This window comes from Somniosus microcephalus, chromosome 3 (assembly GCF_052327205.1).
Source record: "Somniosus microcephalus isolate GS21.2 chromosome 3, FLI_Smic_1.0, whole genome shotgun sequence".
Lineage (NCBI taxonomy): Eukaryota > Metazoa > Chordata > Chondrichthyes > Squaliformes > Somniosidae > Somniosus > Somniosus microcephalus.
Window position 1 is genome coordinate 201,780,293 of NC_140989.1, and position 14,488 is coordinate 201,794,780.

The 14,488-nt window shown below is 48.8% G+C and overlaps 1 protein-coding gene across 4 annotated transcripts in view; it reads right to left on the reverse strand.

Annotated features, from left to right (window-relative positions):
• tnr (tenascin R (restrictin, janusin)) overlaps nucleotides 1-14,488 on the reverse strand; it is a 1,257,678-nt gene that overhangs the window by 1,168,351 nt on the left and 74,839 nt on the right. Inside the window, exons 1-2 of one of the 4 annotated variants that reach the window (XM_085982118.1) lie at nucleotides 9,453-9,641; nucleotides 8,653-9,189 (exon numbers count right to left, since the gene is read on the reverse strand). In XM_085982118.1, coding sequence (XP_085838244.1) covers nucleotides 8,653-9,118 — 466 coding nt within the window. In that variant the 5' untranslated portion in view covers nucleotides 9,119-9,189; nucleotides 9,453-9,641. Of the gene's footprint in view, nucleotides 1-8,652; nucleotides 9,190-9,452; nucleotides 9,642-14,488 lie in introns of those variants that run through there. The other 3 variants (XM_085982121.1, XM_085982120.1, XM_085982119.1) reach the window with 3 other exon arrangements.

Consider the following 14,488-nt stretch of genomic DNA (forward strand, 5'->3'; position numbering starts at 1 on the left):
CTTTAGAGTGAGGACAGGGCGGCAGCGAGGGAGGCATGAGTGGTGCCATTCACCGCATTGGTCGGACAGTGGCAAAGGATGCTGATCTGATGCGCAAGTGGAACGAGAGAGGTCCAAAAGGTGATGCCCTTACCATTGGTGCCCAGAACAGGGTCGGCATCTCCACTGGTGACGGGGCCAATCAGCCGGCCTGCCATAATGCGCTCCACACGCTGGTCGAGGTCAGAGAGCTCTTTGAGGTCAGGACGGCCTCCCCCGGCCTCATTTCGGTTGCGCCGGTTGTGCGCCACCTTGGCCTGCAAGAGAAAGGACGGCCTCTAAGTACAGTGTGAAGCCCTGATCTTGTCTGCACTGCCTCCCATGGTCGAATAGCTTGTACAGTGTGTAGCCCTGATCTTGTCTGCAATGCCTCCCATGGTCGAAGAGCTTGTACAGTATGTAGCCCTGATCTTGTCTGCAATGCCTCCCATGGTCGAAGAGCTTGTACAGTGTGTAAAGTGCTGAATGTGCAAGTGATTTTCATGCCAGTCCCATAACTGCTGGATGAGTGCTGGCCATTAGGGCTTTCAGGTCCCTTTGCCCATAAAGTGAGGTGCACATGCAAGGATGAGGAGGACACTGGAAAGGGTACTCACCCTGACAACCCGAGTGAGGTCGTTGAACTTCTTCCGGCATTGCACAGGAGTCCTGGCAACCACGCTATTGGAAGACACCCTGTTGGAGACCTCCCTCCAGGCTTTCCGGTAGGCACTGGGCAGCGGCCTCTTGCCACCTTCTGGAAACAGAACATGGCGCCTGCGCTCCACTCCGCCAACCAGCAGCCTCAGGTCACCGTCGCTGAAGCGCTGCACTCTCTCCCTGGCCTTCTCCATAGCCTTGGGCGTTGTGCAGGTGAAGCTGAGGTGGTCAGGCCTAGGTTGAGGGCTGCAGTGTGCAGGGCGTGGCAGGCAAACAAATCCACCCTCCCCCTTTAAGAGCTGACCGGTGCCAGAGTGTCTGCCGTCAATCAAGAACTCGCTGCACCGGCGCTGCGCCCGGCTTCGGGTCTATCGCTCAGCACCGCCGGCTTAGCGCCTAAAGATAGTCATGCATCGCCTGTTTTAGCGCAGCAGCAACCTCTTGGGGCGATGCGACTGAATATCGGCGAAGGGGGCTCGACTTTAGCGGCCGCCCGACTTTAGCGCCCCAAAAGTGGCTATACTGAATTTCTAGGCCTAAGAATATCCCAACACTGGACAAGCAGGGGGCTATAGGGGGGGAGGAGATAAACATGATCAAAATCACTAAGGAAGTGGTACTCGGTAAAATAATGGGACTCAAGGTGGATAAATCACCTGGACCAGATGGCTTACATCCTAGGGTCTTGAGGGAAGTGGCGGTAGGGATTGTGGATGCATTGGTAATAATTTTCCAAAACTCCCTGGACTCAGCAAAGGTCCCGGCAGACTGGAAAACTGCTAATGTAACACCCTTATTTAAAAAGGGCAGTAGACAGAAGGCTGGAAACTATAGACCGGTTAGCCTAACATCTGTGGTAGGTAAAATTTTGGGGTCCATTATTAAGGAGACAGTAACAGGACATTTGGATAATCATAATTTAATAGGACAAAGTCAGCATGGTTTTATGAAGGGGAAGTCATGTTTGACAAATTTGCTGGAGTTCTTTGAGGAAGTAACATATAGGGTGGATAAAGGTGAACCAGTGGACGTAGTGTATTTAGACTTCCAAAAGGCATTTGACAAGGTGCCACACAAAAGATTATTGCTTAAGATAAAAAATCACGGGATTGGGGGTAATATTCTGGCATGGATAGAGGATTGGCTATCTAATAGAAGGCAGAGAGTTGGGATAAATGGTTCATTCTCAGACTGGCAATCAGTAACTAGTGGTGTTCCACAGGGGTCAGTGCTGGGTCCCCAAATCTTTACAATCTATATTAACGATTTGGAGGAGGGGACCGAGTGTAACATATCAAAGTTTGCAGATGATACTAAGATGGGAGGGAAAGTAGTGAGTGAGGAGGACATAAAAAACCTGCAAAGGGACATAGACAGGCTAAGTAAGTGGGCAGAGATTTGGCAGATGGAATACAATACTGGAAAGTGTGAGGTTATGCACTTTGGCAGGAAAAATCGTAGAGCAAGTTATTATCTTAATGGCAAGAAACTGGAAAGTACTGAAGTACAAAGGGATCTGGGGGTCCTGGTGCACGAAACTCAAAAGGTTAGTATGCAGGTGCAGCAAGTGATTAAGAAGGCCAATGGAATGTTGGCTTTCATTGCTAGGGGGATAGAATATAAAAATAGGGAGGTATTGCTTCAGTTGTACAAGGTACTGGTGAGACCGCACCTGGAATACTGCGTACAGTTTTGGTGTCCATACTTAAGAAAGGACATACTTGCTCTCGAGTCAGTACAAAGAAGGTTCACTCGGTTAATCCCGGGGATGAGGGGATGGACATATGAGGAGAGGTTGAGTAGATTGGGACTCTACTCATTGGAGTTCAGAAGAATGAGAGGCGATCTTATTGAAACATATAAGATTGTGAAGGGGTTGGATCGGGTGGATGCGGGATGTTCCCGATGATGGGTGAAACTAGAACTAGGGGGCATAGTCTTAGAATAAGGGTCTGCTCTTTCAAAACTGAGATGAGGAGGAACTACTTCACTCAGAGGGTAGTAGGTCCATGGAATATGCTGCCCCAAAAAGCTGTAGAAGCTACATCATTACATAAATTTAAAACAGAAATGGACAGTTTCCTAGAAGTAAAGGGAATTAAGGGTTACGGGGAGCAGACAGGAATTTGGACATGAGTCCAGGTTCGGATCGGTCATGGCCCTGTGGGTAGCGGAGCGGGCCCAGGGGCCGTGTAGCCTGATCCTGCTCCTATTTCGTGTGTCTAATTCTGTTAGATTCAGGAGATGATTCTGTGATGGTGGATTGGCAGTTAGGATCAGATCAGCCATGGTCTTATTGAATGGCGGAGCAGGCTCGAGGGGCCAATTGGCCTACTCCTGCTCCTATTTCTTATGTTCTTATGTTCTTATTATAATAGTATATACGGTAGCGATGGGGACATTATAATAGGATGTATGATATCGATGGGGACATTATAATGGGAGATACGGTATCGATGGGGACATTATACTGGGATATACAGTATTGATGGGGACCTTATAATGGGATATACGGTATCGATGGGGAAAATATAATGGGATTTAGGGTATCGATTGCGACATTATAGTGGGATATACGGTATCGATGGGGACATTATAATGGGATATGCGGTATCGACGGAGACAAAGTAGTGGTATATACAGTATCGATGGGGCATTATAATGGGATATACGGTATCGATGGGTTAATTATAATGGGATATACGGTATCGATGGGGACATTATAATGGGATATATGATATCGATTGGGAAATTAGTTTAGGATATACGGTATCGATGGGGACATTATAATGAGATATACGGTATCTATGTGGACATTATAATGATATACATTATTGATGGGGACATTATAATGGGATATATGGTATAGATTGTGACATTATAATTGTATATACGATATCGATGGGGAAATTATAATTGGCAATATGATCTCGATGGGGAAATTATAATCGGATATACGGTATTGATGGGGACATTGTAATGGGATATACAGTGTCGATGTGAACATTATAGGGATATATGTTGTTGATGGGGAAATTATAATAGGATATACGGTGTCGATGGGGACATTATAAAGGGATTTATGGTATCGATGGGGACATTATAATGGGATATATGGTATCGATGGTGATATTATAATGAGATATACGGTATCGATGGGGACATTATAATGGAATATACGGTATCGATGGAGACATTATATTGGGCTATGCAATATCGATGGGGACATTATAATGGGATATACGGTATCGATGGGACATTATAATGGGATATACGGTATCGATGGAGATATTATATTGGAATATACGGTATCGATTGGACATTATAATGGGATATACGGTATCGTTGGGACATTATAATGGGATATATGGTATCGATGGGTCATTATAGTGGGATATACGGTATCGATGGGACATTATAATACGATATACGGTATCGATTGGACATTTTAATGGGATATACGGTATCGATGGGGAAATTTTAATAGAATTTTCGGTATCGATGGGGATATTATAGTGGGGAATATGGTATTGATGGGGACACAATAATGGGATATACGGTAACGATGGCGACATTATAATGGGATATATGGTATCGATGGGGACATTATAATGAGATATACGGTATCTTTGGGACATTATAATGCGATATATGGTAATGATGGGGACATTATAATGGGATATACGGTATCGATGGAGATATTATAACGGGATATACGGTATCGATGGGCTCATTTTAATGGGATATACGCTATCGATGGAGATATTTTAATTTGATATACGGTATTGTTGGGACATTATAATTAGATATACGATATCGATGGTGACATTATAATTGGATATACGGTATTGATGGGTCATTATAATGGGATATACGATATCAATGGGGACATTATAATTGGATATACGGTATTGATGTGTCATTATAATGGGATATACATTATCGATGGGTCATTATAATGGGATATACGGTATCGATGGGGAAATTTTAATAGAATTTTCGGTATCGATGGGGATATTATAATGGGAAATACAGTATCGATGGGGACATAATAATGGGATATACGGTAATGATGGGGACATTATAATGGGATATACGGTATCGATGGGGACATTATAATGAGATATACGGTATCGATGGGGACATTATAATGAGATATATGGTATCGATGGAGATATTATAACGGGATATATGGTATTGATGGGGTCATTTTAATGGGATAGACGCTATCAATGGAGATATTTTAATTTGATATACGGTATCGTTGGGACATTATAATTTGATATATGATATCGATGGTGACATTATAATTGGATATACGGTATTGATGGGTCATTATAATGGGATATACAATATCGATGGGGACATTATAATTGGATATACGGTATCGATGTTTCATTATAATGGGATATACATTATCGATGGGTCATTATAATGGGATATACGTTATCGATGGTGAAATTTTAATAGAATTTTTGGTATCGATGTAGATATTATAATGGGATATACGGTATCGATGGGGACATAATAATGGGATATATGGTATCAATGGGGACATAATAATGGGATATACGGTATCAATGGGGACATTATAATGCGATATACGGTATCAATGGGGACATTATAATGCGATATACGGTATCGATGGGGACATTATAATATGATTTATGGTATCGATGGGGACATTATTGTGGGAGCAGTGAGCGGAGCGACTGTATATAAAGAGCGGGAGCAGAGAGCGGAGTGACTGTTTAAAAAGAGTAGGAGCAGAGCGGAGCGGCAGTATGGGCAGACAAGTGGCAGATGGAATTTAATACAGAGAAGTGTGAGGTGATGCATTTTGGCAGATGGAACAGGGAGAGGCAATATACAATTACTGGCACAGTTTTAAAGAGTGTGCAGGGACAGAGGTACCTCGGATTAATGTGCATTGGTCCCTGAAGTTGGTGGGACATATTGAGAGAGTGGTTAGAAAAGCATATGGGATCTTGGGCTTCATAAATAGAGGTATTGAGTACAAAAGTAGAGAAGTTATGCTGAACATTTATAAAGCACTGGTTAGGCCACAACTGGAATATTGCGTCCAGTTCTGGTCACCACACTTTAGAAAGGATGTGAAGGCACTTGAGAGGTTTCAGAGGAGATTTACCAGAATGGTTCCGGGGATGGGGGATCTTGGCTACAAGGACAGGTTGGAGAAGCTGGATTTGTTTTCATTAGAGCAAAGGAGGTTGAGGGGTGATTTGATAGAGGTGTACAAGATTATGACTGGTTTGGATAGGCTAGACGGGGAAAGGCTGTTCCCACTAGTTGATGGTACAAGGACTAGGGGACACAGATTTAAGGTTTTGGGCAAGAGATACAGGGGGGAACGTGAGGAAAACTTTTTTACGCAGCAAGTGGTGAGGACCTGGAACTCACTGCCGACGGAAGTGGTGAAAGTGGAGACACTCAATGTTTTCAAGGGGAGACTGGATAGGCACTTGAGGGAAATAAACTTGCAGGGCTACGGGGATAGAGCGGAGGAATGGGACTGACTGGATTGCTCTGCAGAGAGCCGGCACGGACTCGATGGGCCGAATGACCTCCTTCTGTGCCGTTATGACTCTATGTACGGTATCGATGGGGACATTATAAGATATAAGATACCAGGAGGGAGAGACTCCACTGCCAGTTCCCAACAGTCCCATATTGTCAGTTCCCATGTCATTTAAATGGGGCAGAATCTGAGTGGATCCCTGTCCCACTCTCAACTGTGGCTCTGAGCCATTCCGCTCTGGTCAGCTCCTCCTATCTCCAGCAGAGTGGCACTCCGAGAATGCTGAGTGAGGTGTGGTCCTAGGAATGCTCGGAGTTTACTGTCCACTATCAGCCCAGCTGTGGAGAGAGCAGGGACAGTGGGGAGGGCTGGAACCACATGCCCCACGTCACAGGGAAGCCTGGCAGTGTCGGGAGGACAATGGGCTGTATTGTGTGAAAATGATGCTGCTCACAGCAAGGATTTCGCAGTTGATGCTCACACAACAATTCAATCCTTCACTTTAAACCAACAGACAGAGCCAGCTGGCAGAGAGAGACACCAAAGCGGAACATTGGACTGGATATTAACTCGGAGGCGGGGAGGGAGCTGAGGGGGCTTCTTTGAGGTAGAAAAACCTGGAAAAAGGGTTTCGCGCAGATCCTGCCGAATTTAACAGTAGGACCTGATTAAGATTTTTTTAATCTTAGTTTCCCGGCCACAGGCAGCCAGATTGAGAGGTTGGCTGGCCTTCGGGCCGGAAGGCCTTCAGCACCAGGCTGCAACCGGGGAGCGAAGAGAACGGAGGGGCAGGGGGGAAGATCGGAGGCTCGAGGTAAGATCAGGGTCCGGAGCAGGTGGGAGATGGGAGGCCAGAGAGAAGATTGGAGGCTGGGGTCGGGGGATATCGGAGGCCTCCTGGAGGAGATCGACAGGGTCAGGGGAAGATCGGAAGCGTTGCAGTGGAGGTCGGAAGAGTTGGGGTGGAGATGGGAAGGGTCGGAGGGGAGATGGGAAAGGTCAGGGAGGGGGAGATGGGAAGGGTCGGGGGGTAGATGGGAAGGGTCGGTGGGGGGCGGGATTCAGAAGGGTTGGCAGGCTGTCCGATTGTGGGGGTTGGGTGAAGCAGGTAAAGTAGATCCAGCAAGTAAGTGGAAAGCCACTTTTCTCCCGAGGCCTGAGAAACTCAGCCAGCCAAGGTTAAATTTAAAATGGTGGTTAACCATCAGCAATGCAGCCTTATCATAACATTTAAATTGCCAACCCACCTCCTGCAACGGGTTGGATTCCCACTTCCCCCCACCCCAGCCCACAACCATTAAAACTGCAAGTGGGCGGGTTGGAGGTGGGTTGGGTTGAGGAGTCAGATTTATAGCATTTCAACATCCCAACCGGCCCAAAGCCACCCCTTTTTGGGGGTTAAAATAACATACACCCCCCTCCCTGCTCTCCCATAACCGCCCCCGCTCTCAAATACCCCTGCCCTGCTCTCCGATAACCCTCGGGAGGGTGTCCTTGGGGAGTCTGGTGGTCCGGGGTTGGGTCCGGGGGGAGCCTGGGGGCGGGGTTCCCAGGGTGGGCATCCTGGGTGTCTCCGGGGTTTTTTCTTGGGGTGGGTGTCCCAGGATGGGGGTCCCGGGAAGCGGTCCATGGTGTTGTTGGGGGGGCGGTTTTCCCGGGGCTAGGGTTCCGCAGGGGGTGGTGGTCTGGGGTGTTATCTGGCAGCATGGATCCTGGGGGTTCTCTGGGAGGGTGTCTGAGGGCAGGTGTCCCCCTGGTGTTGGTCCCGTGGGGGAATCTGGGGGCGGGGGTCCCGATGGCGTCCCGGGGTTCCTGCTTTGGGTGTCTGGGTGTGGGGGTCCCAGGTTGAAGGTTCCGGTGGAGGGGCTCCATGGAGGTGTTCGAGGGCAGGTCCAGGGGAGGGGTCCTGGGGGAGTCCGGGGGGTGTCTTTGGGCAGGGAACCTGAATGGTTCCTGGATTGCCTGGGGGTGGGTGTCCCAGAGGGGGATCTGGTGTGGAGTCTGGTGGCGGGGTCCCGTTGCGGGTGTTGGGAGGCGTGTCCACTGGGTGTCTGCGTGTGTCCTGGAGGGGGGTTTCCGGGGGTCTGGGGGGCTGTTTGGGAACGGGTGTCCCGGGGTGGGTCCCGGGGTGGGTCCTGGGGTGGGCCACGGGGGGAGTCCAGGGGTGGGTCCCGGGAGGGGGGGCCCCGGGGTGGGCCACGGGGGGGGTCCCGGGGTGGGTCCCGGGTTGGGCCACGGGGGATGTCCAGGGGGCCTCCCGGAGGGGGTCCGATGGGGAGGGGGTCCGGGGTGGCAGTCCCACCGGGGGATCCGGGTGGGTGGGGGTGGATGGTGGTGTCTGGGTTTGGGGATCCTGGGCAGAGGTGTCCTGGTGGGGTCTGGGGGAAGGTCTGGGGGCTGGGGTCCCGGGGCCGTCCCCAGGTGGTGTCTCCTACCTGTAGCCGAGCTCTCTCCTGGGCACTGGGTAGTGCACTGTTGTCTGAGCACAGAGACCTCCCTCTCAAGTTGCTCAAGCCTGTTGATGATGTTCTGGAGCAGGGAGGTAGCCGGGCATTCGCAGGCCTGCTTGGGGATGTTGATGTTGTGGGTGAAGGCCACCTGGCTATCCAGCTGCTGCTTTTGTTGGGTGGAATGAGTGGTGTACTCACCCTGTAATGGCTCGGCCTGCTCCGTGGAGCTCTCCATCCTCACCGTGCACAGCGACTCCAGCGGCACATTGATATTGTACACGTGGTTAAAGACAATCGATGGCTGCTTGACTGGCACGGTGTGGTTAATGTGGTGACCTCTGGCCGAGGCCACATCGCGCTTCCGCCGGTGAGCGCTGACCAGCACCCGGCACTCGCCGGGTTCTATGAGGGTGCTGAGGCAAACTGCCAGTGCAGCGAGCAGCATCATCATCTTCTCACGTTGCAGGCTCCTTGGAGCGAGGGCTCTCCCAGACCGAAGGGTGAACGAGAGTCCGGAGAGAGCTGCAAAACAAAACAAGGATTCAAAAATTGAAGCTGAGACTCAGACTCAATTCTCAATTCCAACACACTCCTGACAACCCCCCAAGATATCTGCACTCCTCTTATTCTGGCCTCTTGCGCGTCCCTGATTTTCATCGCTCAACCATTGGTGGCCGTGCCTTCAGCTACCTGGGCCCGAAGCTCTGGAACTCCATCGCTCTACCTCTCTTTCCTTCTTTAAGACGCTCCTTAAAACCTACCTCTTTGACCAAGCTTTTACTCACCTGTCCTAATATCTCCTTATGTGGCTCAGTGTCAAACTTTGTTTGCTAACGCTCCTGTGAAGTGCCTTGGAATGTTTTACTATGTTGAAGGCACTGTATAAATACAAGTTGTTGTTGTTGAATGAAGATGAAGCTGAGACACAGGCTAATGGTGAGAGAGCTCCTCTTCTCTGTGAGAATGGAGCAAGCAGTGAGACTTTATATCGCAGCGTGATGTCACTGAGACAACCCATTCAGACTGCTGGAGGAAAGCTTAGTAACATTGGCATCCAACCTATTAGTAATTGCTGAGTGCATCCCTTCTGATAGCAAATTCAAACTATGGTCCATTTTATTCCAAGTTATAGTTCCTCTGTTCCTTTGTTTCCAGTGCTTATATATTCTGCTCTTGGCACTGCGAGAGGAGTTTACTTAAAACAATGCAATGCTGCCAGATATTTCTTCAGCAAGAAACAGTGACAGAATCACAAATGTTTTCTAAACTGGAGAGAGAGAGTGTGAGCAGAGAATTTCCGGGGGGTACGCTGGGTGCAGACACTAGCCTCGGGAGACCAGGAGTTGGATCCTTGCCTGCTTCATCTTCCAGCATCTGCTCTGACTCAGTAATACCATGTCCAATTCTAGACTTGTTCCATCAGGGGCCTGGCACTTAAATCACCAGCAGTCAGCAAATCAGACAAACACTAAAGACTCGCTCTCCCAGCTCAGATCAGCCCCAGTGTCAAAGCCCACACGGCCTCGGCAACTCCAAAGCCTCACTGAATCAAATCAGTGTAACTCAGATACTGAGAAAACACCCCCTCTGTGAAACTCTCCTGTACTAACAGCATGATAACTGGAACCTGAACTGTATGAGCTGGAAAAAGGATACTGAGGCGAGGGGTTTGTGTGTGTGTCTCAGTGTCAGCTCCTGTACATGTACAGTGCACAGCGGGTCAAAGGGAATGATTCACTCCCCTCTGGCACTGTACGGCCCGTGTGTGTCTCAGTGTCAGCTCCTGCACGTGTACAGCACACAGCGGGTCAAAGGGAACAATTCACTCCTATCTGGTATTGTACGGCCCGTGTGTGTCTCAGTGTCAGCTCCTGTACATGTACAGCACACAGCGGGTAAAAGGGAACGATTCACTCCCTTCTGGCACAGTATGGCCCGTGTGTGTCTCAGTGGCAGCTCCTGTACGTGTACAGCAAACAGTGGGAAAAAGGGAACGATTCAGTCCCGTCTGGTACTGTACAGCCTGTGTGTGTCTCAATGTCAGCTCCTGTATGTGTACAGCACACAGCGGGTAAAAGGGAACGATTCAGTCCCATCTGGTACTGTACAGCCCGTGTGTGTCTCATTGTCATCTCCTGTACGTGTACAGCACAGAGCGGGTAAAAGGGAACGATTCACTCCCACCTGGTACTGTACAGCCTGTGTGTGTCTCAGTGTCAGCTCCTGTACATGTAAAGCACAGAGTGGGTAAAAGGGAATGATTCACTCCCTTCTGGTATTGTACAGCCCGTGTGTGTCTCAGTGTCAGCTCCTGTACATGTACAGCACACTGTGGGTAAAAGGGAACAATTCACTCCCCTCTGGTGCTGTACAGCCCGTGTGTGTCTCAGTGTCAGCTCCTGTAAACGTACAGCACACAGCATGTAAAAGGGAATGATTCACTCCCTTCTGGCACAGTATGGCCCGTGTATGTCTTAGTGTCAGCTCCTGTACATGTAAAGCACACAGTGGGTAAAAGGGAACGATTCACTCCCTTCTGGTGCTGTACAGCCCGTGTGTGTCTCAGTGTCAGCTCCTGTACATGTACAGCACACAGCGGGTAAAAGGGAACAATTCACTCCCACTCTGGTGCTGTACAGCCCGTGTGTGTCTCAGTGTCAGCTCCTGTAAATGTACAGCACACAGCGTGTAAAAGGGAACGATTCACTCCCTTCTGGCACAGTATGGCCCGTGTGTGTCTCAGTGTCAGCTCCTGTACATGTACAGCACACAGCGGGTAAAAGGGAACGATTCACTCCCCTCTGGCACAGTATGGCCCGTGTGTGTCTCAGTGTCAGCTCCTGTACGTGTTCAGTACAAAGCGGGTAAAAGGGAACGATTCACTCCCATCTGGTAATTTACAGCCCGTGTGTGCCTCAGTGTCAGCTCCTGTACATGTACAGCACACAGCGGGTAAAAGGGAATGATTCACTCCCATCTGGTGCTGTACAGCCCGTGTGTGCCTCAGTGTCAGCTCCTGTACATGTACAGCACACAGCGGGTAAAAGGGAATGATTCACTCCCATCTGGTACTGTACGGTCCGTGTGTGTCTCAGTGTCAGCTCCTGTACATGTACAGCACACAGCGGGTAAAAGGGAATGATTCACTCCCATCTGGTGCTGTACAGCCCGTGTGTGCCTCAGTGTCAGCTCCTGTACATGTACAGCACACAGCGGGTAAAAGGGAATGATTCACTCCCATCTGGTGCTGTACAGCCCGTGTGTGCCTCAGTGTCAGCTCCTGTACACGTACAGCACACAGCGGGTAAAAGGGAACGATTCACTCCCTTCTGGCACAGTATGGCCCGTGTGTGTCTCAGTGTCAGCTCCTGCACATGTAAAGCACACAGCGGGTAAAAGGGAACGATTCACTCCCATCTGGTGCTGTACAGCCCGTGTGTGCCTCAGTGTCAGCTCCTGTGCATGTACAGTACACAGCGGGTAAAAGGGAATGATTCACCCCATCTGGTATTGTACAGCCCGTGTGTGCCTCAGTGTCAGCTCCTGTACATGTACAGCACACAGCGGGTAAAAGGGAACAATTCACTCCCGTCTGGTGCTGTACAGCCCGTGTGTGTCTCAGTGTCAGCTCCTGTAAACGTTTAGCACACAGCATGTAAAAGGGAATGATTCACTCCCTTCTGGCACAATATGGCCCGTTTCTGTCTCAGTGTCAGCTCCTGTACATGTACAGTACACAGCGGGTAAAAGGGAACGATTCACTCCCGTCCGGTACTGTACGGCCCGTGTGTGTCTCAGTGTCAGTACCTGTACATGTACAGTACACAGTGGGTAAAAGGGAACGATTCACTGCCGTCTGGTATTGTACAGCCCGTGTGTGTTTCAATGTCAGCTCCTGTACATGTACAGTACACAGTGGGTAAAAGGGAATGATTCACTCCCTTCTGGTACTGCACAGCCCGTGTGTGTCTCAGTGTCAGCTCCTGTACATTTGCCATACACAGCGGGTAAAAGGGAATGATTCAATCCCATCTCGTACTGTAAGGCCTGTGTGTGCCTCAGTGTCAGCCCCTGTACATGCATAGTACACAGTGGGTAAAAGGGAACGATTAACTCCCGTCTGGTATTGTACAGCCTGTGTGTGTCTCATTGTCAGCTCCTGTACATGTACAGTACACAGTGGGTAAAAGGGAATGATTCACTCCCATCTGGTACTGTATGGCCTGTGTGTGCCTCAGTGTCAGCTCCTCTACATGTACAGTACACAGCGGGCTAAATGGAGTGATTCACTCCCTTCTGGCACTGTATGGTCTGTGTATCTCAGTGCCAGCTCTTGCGCATGAACGGTACACAGCGGGTAAAAGGGAACATAGGAACAGGAGTAGGCCATTCAGCCCTTCGAGCCTGTTCCGCCATTCAATGAGATCATGGCTGATCTGCGATCTTACTCCATATATCCGCCTATGGCCCATATCTCTTAATACCTTTGGGTAACAAATATCTATCAATCTTAGATTTAAAACTAACAATTGATCTAGCTCCAATTGCTGTGTGCGGAAGAGAGTTCCAAACTTTTACCACCCTTTGTGTGTAGAAGTGTTTCCTAACTTCACTCCTGAAAGGCCTGGCTCTAATTTTTAGACACTGCCCCCTAGTCCTAGAATCCCCAACCAGCGGAAATAGTTTATCTCGATCTACCCTGTCTGTTCCCCTTAATATCTTGAAAACTTCGATCAAATCATTCCTTTTCTTCTTAATTCTAGGGAATACCACTCTAATTTCTATAATCTCTCCTCGTAAATTAACCCTTGAAGTTTGGGTATCATTCTTGTAAATCTACGCTGCACTCCCTCCTAGGCGAATATATCCTTCCTAAGGTGTGGTACCCAGAACTGCTCACAGTGCTCCAGGTGTGGTCTAACTAGGGTTTTGTACAGCTGCAGCATAACTTCTACCCCCTTGTATTCTAGCCCTCTAGAGAGAAAGGCCAGCATTCCATTAGCTGTTTTGATTATTTTCTGTACCTGTCCATGACCTTTTAATGAGCTATGTACCTGGACCCCCAAGTCTCTTTGGACATCCACTGTTTTTAGCTTTTCACCATTTAGAAAGTACCCTGTTCTCTCCTTTTTAGGTCCAGAGTGGATGACCTCACATTTGCCTACATTGAAATCTATTTCCCACAGTTTTGCCCATTCACTTAATCTGTCAATAGCCCTTTGTAATTTTATACTTTCATCTACGCTGCCTACACTGCCGCCTATCTTTGTGTCATCGGAAAATTTTGATATGTGGATTTCTATGCCATCATCTAAGCCATTAATAAATATTGTGAATAGTTGATGCCCCAACAAAGATCCCTGCGAGACACAACTAGTCACCTCCTGCTAATTTGAGTAGCAACCCATTATCTCTACTGCCTGTCTCCTGCGCACAGCCAATTTCCTAACCAGGTTAATATATTTAAGAAGGGGGATAGAACATATCCAGGGAATTATAGACCAGTCAGCTTAACATCAGTGGTAGGAAAAATAATGGAATCCCTACTAAAGGAGAGAATAGAAGAACATTTAGAAATGAAAAGTATATTGGCCCGTAATTTCCGATAGGAGGCTTCCTGCATGTGGATGCCAGCTATCGGGAAAAAATCTACGCCCTTACCTGAGGGCTCCCGAGGTGCAGACACTTTCGCTCCTGGGCCTGTCCACAATCGAAATGCGAAGGACCCACGTATCCCAGGGGCGCAGGCAGTTCGCAAGCTTCCCTGGGATAACGTGGGCCAGGCGAGCCAATGGGAGAAGGGAATCTCCCTTCATACTTT